Source organism: Medicago truncatula, chromosome 2, assembly GCF_003473485.1.
Source record: "Medicago truncatula cultivar Jemalong A17 chromosome 2, MtrunA17r5.0-ANR, whole genome shotgun sequence".
Classification (NCBI taxonomy): Eukaryota; Viridiplantae; Streptophyta; class Magnoliopsida; order Fabales; family Fabaceae; genus Medicago; species Medicago truncatula.
In genome coordinates this window covers 43,732,889-43,740,116 of record NC_053043.1, presented here as the reverse complement: position 1 = coordinate 43,740,116, position 7,228 = coordinate 43,732,889, and the positions used below count along the sequence as shown (strand labels likewise).

The 7,228-nt window shown below is 29.8% G+C and overlaps 1 protein-coding gene across 1 annotated transcript; it reads right to left on the bottom strand.

Annotated features, from left to right (window-relative positions):
• Positions 1-1,686: 1,686 nt before the first annotated feature.
• LOC11422124 (probable terpene synthase 11) lies at positions 1,687-6,243 on the bottom strand. The gene is made up of 7 exons (XM_003597006.3): positions 5,917-6,243; positions 3,974-4,238; positions 3,470-3,842; positions 2,812-3,030; positions 2,579-2,717; positions 2,240-2,488; positions 1,687-2,133 (listed from the first exon to the last, which is right to left on the bottom strand). Exons 1-7 carry the CDS (start codon positions 6,076-6,078, stop codon positions 1,843-1,845), a joined length of 1,698 nt encoding a protein of 565 aa, XP_003597054.1. The 5' UTR covers positions 6,079-6,243; the 3' UTR covers positions 1,687-1,842.
• Between the last annotated feature and the right edge of the window lie 985 nt (positions 6,244-7,228).

Genomic DNA, 7,228 nt, shown 5'->3' with positions numbered 1-7,228 from the left:
TAAGTCTCATGCTTGTATAATTGGCGTGCCTAAGTTAAATTATCAATGCTTCATTTGTTGAGAACAAATTGCACTTCATTTGGTTCTAAAATCTCTATATGAACTAATTTCACTTCATCTTATTGACATCGTTAAAGTTCGGATTGTAGAGAGAAAAGAGAAAGGAAAAGTGAATTGTGAAAAGAGAGAAAAAAGTGTTAACTTTTTAGTGTATGCAACAACTCTAGCCACACTTGTTTATTTTATTTCTTGACTTCAATAGTGTGTGCGCGTGTATATATATATATATATATATATATATATATATATATATATATATATATATATATATATATATATATATATAAGATAATTGCTTTTTTCACATTTATTGCTTCTTAAAAACACATGGAAATGACCAAAAACATTCATCGATAGTTAACTACCGCTGACTTATAACTAGAAAACCGACGGTACTGCTAAATTTTTTAATCATTTGCATATGTTTTTAGGAAACAATGGATATGAAAGCAGCAAGTGTATACAACATAGTGATGGGCTTTCTATATCATACATAGGCCGAATACTATCTAATCTATCACATACGATTAGTTACTTACATATCAAGTAACTTTTTCGATACTAACCAACAGCCTTGTGTTAATCTTCAGGACATACACTATATCATCTATGTACTATATTTATGGTCCATCACATCCTCTAAACCTCCAAAACCACTGAACCTCTAGAACGTCTGTATTTAAATTACAGTTCAATAGTTACGAGAAATCAACATTTAGAAAACAGGCATAACAGAGTACATAAATCCTCTTGAGAAAAAGGATTCTAATCCAAATACATAGTAAATTATATGGTTTATGACAATTTTTTTTTATAGCTTTTAATTTTTAATACTCTTTTTTTAAGTATCCTAATTATACTCTTTTTAATACGACATTAATTACATTTTTTGGTTTAAATTAAATTGTTCAATTGACATATAGTTTGGTACGAGGGAGTACATAAACTTGTATCTTAATGACACAAGTTTTTTCTTTATGTTACGAAAAAATGATATTCATTCAAATTGATAAAGTGCATAAAATACAACCACATACTCAACATGTCTGACAACGTGATACTTGAATATGCAAACAAACTCACCACACTCAAGTTAATGACATACAGCGACAAAATATTGATAAATAATATGATAAAACCAAAGTGACTGAAATACCGATGTATCAAGATCTGCAACGTTACGTCCAAATCATTTGTCGAGTCTATAATTGACTGAAATTGATATTTCAACAAGAACCAAACAAACACCACAACAAGAAAGAGAATCAAACAACGCCCACGAGACGACGAATAACACAACTTCGTAATCTGATGACGAAATCATGAAGAAAAAAAAAATTAGATCTATGTGAAAATAATTTATTTAGATTAAAAAAATAAAAAAAAAAGATGAAGAAGAGTGATTTCAAGTAAAATAAATTGACACAAAACCATCTCTCAATGAATAAATTAAAGGAGAGAGCCTATAAAAAAAAATTAGATCGGTTCGACGGAGAGGGAAAACCTTGAAAGAAAATGACCAAGAATAGGGCACAAATCAACATTCCCTTTTTCAATAAAACAATTTGTTGACATATTTTCACGTCCAAAGTAAGGGAATAGTGATGAATTTCTAAAATGCACATATTTTCACGTCCAAACACATTCTTGATTTTTTTTAAAAGAATTTTGATAGTTTTTAGAAGTGAACTTTTAAACTACAATTCAATCCCACTTCTTTTTACAACTTTTTAAAAATGCACTTCTTGTTATAGTTGAGTTCGTATCTCTTCAATTCAATGGCTAGGAATTAGGAAACGATGTGAAGATCAATGTTTGCACATAGTCATCAACAGTAAATGTGCTTTGATCATCTCCATGTTGATAAATAACTTGAGCAGTTCTAGCCATATTCAGAGAAGCTTTGACAACAGACAAAGGTATAGTTTTTGACATGGCAAGACCATTGAGCTCTCTCCACAAATTTCCTATTAGCAACCTTAGGTGTTTCCTTGCTTCATTTTCATCTGAAATATTATTTTCTTTCATCAAGCATTGTATGCTGCAAGCATTATCCCCTCTTTCTTGTTCCTCCTAGACATAAAAATTAGTAATATATTTATTGATCTAACATGATTACTAGTAAAAAGATATAAGTGAGGTCTATTTAACTATTTTTTAGTAGCGGTTAGAGAGATACCGTTGAAGTTCCCAAGTCATCCCATAGTCGAAGAATTTCTCCTGAACAAGAGAATAGTCTAGGATATTGCTTCATCATGGAAATAGTTTCCTTTGAGAGACCATCACCAATGAGGAAAGTAGAATGCACCAATGCCATGCATGATCCAACCGAAATCACCCCATTATCCAAATACGTCTTAAAACTTGGCACATATCCGCTATTGAACCATTTCGCTTCTTCCAGATATGCGTCAAACATGTCCATCCACTGCACCAATTAACCACCACTATACAATTATATTAACATGTTATTAAAAATAATTTGTTATAAATAGATATTGGATATTCATATTCTTACTGTTTTTTTCAAGCAAGAAACAACAGTTAGTCCATGTTCTTTTTGAATTCTATATGCAATTTCATTTGTGGTGTTATATAATGCCATATAGCATATCTTCATGTATTCTGGAAGTTGCTCCATTCCATCAAGGTCCCATCTGCAAAACATAAAGTTTAGTTTAGCATGGTTAATTTATAATAATGTACCTAGTTAATCAAGATTAAATACATACAAATTCTACTGAAGCAAACCTTTTAATTGCCTTTGTGAAAAGAACAAGATCCTCTAATGTACCATAATTGTCAAAGATGTCATCAATAACATCCAAAATGCAAATGGTTTTTGTAAGTTCAATACGACAATTTGAATAACATGGTTCTGGAAATATCCCCACTGTCCATAAGAAACACTCTGTTGGTCTATCTCTTGCAAAACTTAGTCTTTCAATAAGTCCCAACTCTTTCGACCACCTAAACAAAATCCAATAAATTAGTTACAAAATGTAGCATTTCTAAGGGAAATTGTTGCATTCTTGGCATACATCATTTGAATTTGAAAAAACAAGGTAGAACTACTAGGAAAAAGCAAAATTAAAAATCAATTGTTTCTTATTTAAGAATCTTTTTCTAATTCAACTTTTTGGTAGTGTGATATAGTATTCAATACGGATTCAAATTTGGTGCAGTCACAAATTTCTTGCATTTCTACATTCAGCACATTGGTGACCATTGGATAAAGGTCGGACGGTGTAGAAATCAAGCAAATTTTAATTTTTAAATCTCAAATACTGTCAGATGACCTTGATCAAACAATCACTGGTCACTGATACGAGGATGCAATGCAACCAATCCATTCAATACACACTTAATTCAATTTTTTATTATAGTGTAATCTTGAGCATAAAGTCACCTGCAGATTTCTGTTAATTCTCTTTGGTGTAATGACTGAACCATATCAGAGTCTAACTTTGCCAATTCCAGAAGAGCAGGTATTTGGTTACTTCCTTTGCTATATTCTTCCATATAGTTCCTTGCTTCTAACCTTGCCATTCTTAGGTGCTTTGGAAGTGTTAAGGATTTGGCAATGTTCCTACCTATTTCAGGACTAAGGTGTGGGATTAACTCATTTAGATGAGCACTTGAAAACTTCATGGCTCTCTTTAATATTTCTTCATCTTCAGTTCCTAAATGTGATGCTTCATATAGGCTTAACATACCCCAAATATCTTTGGTGAGTGACTCCTTGAAATTGCCACTCTTGTCCAAATATTTCTTGAAAACGTCTACAACCAAAAAACAACACAAACCTTTTTATTTTATTTTAGCAATACTTATAAATCTGATTATAGTATTAAATTAGATAGTACTAATACATTAATTATTGAGGGAAATGCATGCAAAGAATATAATGTACCAGAACATGTAGGCCAGCCATTATGCCTCAGTAAACGAAATTGGAGGGATGTGCCAAAGAGGTCCAGAGAAAGGTCCCAATCACATATCCTCCCAAGTTGTATATTGATCTCATCTTCCAAATGGTGACCAATTCCCAGCCCTTGGATTGAGTCAATCATCTTCAATGCTACCATAGGATCACTTGAGTTTAACAATGCTTCTTGACTTTTTCTTTTGACTTGCTCCAAACTTTTGGTGCTATCATCCGTTTGTAAAGGTGCCACCTAACACAGAAAGCATGAAACACCATTTTTTTTTCTCTTACTAAAACACCGACATTCATTTCTTCTTTCATTTGAATTGGTAGAATACATTGATTGAGAGCAAATTAAAATTTGTTAAAAAAAAATTATAAATTTGCAATCAAATTCACAGCATCTAAGTTAACAGCTACAACGATAAAATGACTACAAATGTGACAAAGCATACATATATAACCAAATTAAAGTGTATGAAGAATCAAAGCCTCAATATTTGTAACGTTAAGAAGCCAATGTCATTGTTCAATTTGTAATGGATCAAAGTTAATCTATCATCCAACCGAATGAACATCACAACAGCACAAAAAATCATAATAATGCATACCAAAACAACGTGTCGCACTAAGATGACAAAATCACAAAAGAAAAACCAAATATATAGAAAAAATACTTATTTGCATAAAATTATTGCGAAAAATAAATTAGAGTGGTGATATTAACCTAAATAATCCATTATTTATAAATACATGTAAATTTATAAGTAAGTTTCCACACAATTTATAATTAATATCTTAAAAAAGTAAATTATTTTAGGACCCTTGGTAAAAAGTCAAAAGAATGACTTTATCTTAAAAGTGGTGTAAATTATTTTCTTTTTTAAATCATTAGCAACTGTTTTTAGGATATTTGTTCACATGACCCATATTTTAAATCCTATTTAAATAAGGGTCATGTTAACTTGTGTCCTAAGGGTACAAAATAAGGAGCTTAAAATGGAAATTAAAAATAAATTTTATATTGAAAATATAACTTTTAAAACTTTTAAGATATTGAATGCACAATTTTCAATAATTCTTTTTTACATTTGGCTTCTTAACTTATGCCTAAGGACACAAGTTACCATTTCCTTTTAAATAAACAACTAAGATTCAAAAAAGAAGAAATTATAAATTTGACTTCAAACATAAAAACTGGATTGTATGACACTTGATCGTCAATAAACATCACAGTCCTCGGAATCCACTCCTTTTGGACGAGATTACAATGTACTTCCTCTATTTTTAAATACATGTCACAATCAACTACTATAGACATGTCAATGCACAACTTTAATCATTAACATATTTAATTATCGATAATAAAGTTTTTTTTTAATAAAATTTAATTTTTATTATTTTACTAATAAAGTTTAATTAATAAGAAATTTATTTTTGTTTAAATTTTTTCTTTAATATAAGTTCTCTCTTTTCAAATAAATTCACAAAGTTTTAAAAACATATATCGAAGAGATCTCCAAATTATGATTCAACTTTTTAATCATTTAAATGATTCGAGATTTGTTATATATATTAAGAGAGATAAAGGGTCATGCTAACTTTGTTTCTAAGAGCACATATTAGAGAATTTAAAAGTAACAACATTTTCTTTTGTTGATAAAAAGTAGAAACATCTTCTTAGATTTTGTGTATTCAATTAATCAAAAATAAAAAATTAAATTCAAATACATTGATTATAATAAAATATTTATACTTTTAACATTAATGTGTGCTTTAAGGACACAAATTAACATTTCTCATATAAATCCTAGCTTGTCATTTAGATGTTGCAATTGCATTTAATGGTTGACTTAAGAGGTGTAGCGCTAGTACTAGTAGTGTACATGAGAGAGAGAGGGAGAGAGATATTACTAAAACATATATACCTTGTCATTGAGAGCAGTGGAATTGATCGATAGTTTACGATGCATGAACCCTGGTTTTGATTTTTGTAGCAATAAGATCCGTGAATGATAAGTTGAAGACCGGGAATTGCAACATGAAAGTGCACTTGTGAGACATGAAACTCTAAGTTCAGTAACAACCATTGTATTGTACGAGTACTCTTATTTCTGTTCCTTCCTTAGGTAAGATCCCTGCTTTTTTTCTTTTTTTTTTTCGTATAAATCAACTGGTACTAAATTTGGTCCCTAGAACAAACGACCCAAATACTATTGAAATAATGTTGCTCTCTGCAAATATCATGTGGCCACCAGTACGTCGGTTGTAGGTAATAAATAAAGCTGGCTATGTGGCCCTAATTTTTCCTTACCTATTCTTGTCAAGTTTTCACTTTTCATCCACGTTCTTTTTACTAAATTTTTCAGTAACTATCAGGAGCGGATCCAGACATTGTATTTTGGTGTGGCAAAAATACGAAGAATCTATGAATTAAATTATACTAAAAATAATAAATAACATTGTTTGATTCAATACATTTAAAATAAAAATCGTCTATAGACGAAACTGCAACTACAATACAATATTATTAGAGAAAAATTTCTTCCATTGTAATTAGTGAAACCCAAACATCTGAACATGTAAGTGTTATTAGTGTCTTGACATAAAACGGTAACGGAGTCATGAAAAAAAAATTAGATGGTACACTAGAATAAACTAAAACTGTAAGATAAAAACACAAAATTTAAGTTGTAATAAGCATTAAGTTAATGATTAAAAAAAAAAAATTGAACTAAATGCCTTAAATTAATTCTCTATGCACTCCAAATAACTTAAAATCAACAATAATAAAAAAGAATATTTTATAAATAATTCATCACATAAAAAATTGTTTTCCTAAAAAAGAAAATCACATAAAAAAGTATATATTTATTATCAAGTATATTAAAAAGAATAAAATATATTTAGCTTGATAAAAGATATAATATTAGGACATATGAAGAGCAAGCTAAGGATGTTTTTCTAAAACTCCCAATGAGCGCAAAGTTCACTACTGACAATTAAAAAAAAATCAAGAGAAATGCAAAAATTCTTATGGAGGGAATCAAACTAAAAACATTGAAGCAAAGAGCCTCTGATAGTTACCACTGAAACACACTTTACAAGCTATCATAATTTGCACGAAATAATATTTATCATATACCTTTAAACTATTATAGGAGTATATACCTATTAAAAAATGGGTAATAATCTGGTGTGGCAAGTGTCACACCATGTTTCAATGTGGATCCGCCCTTG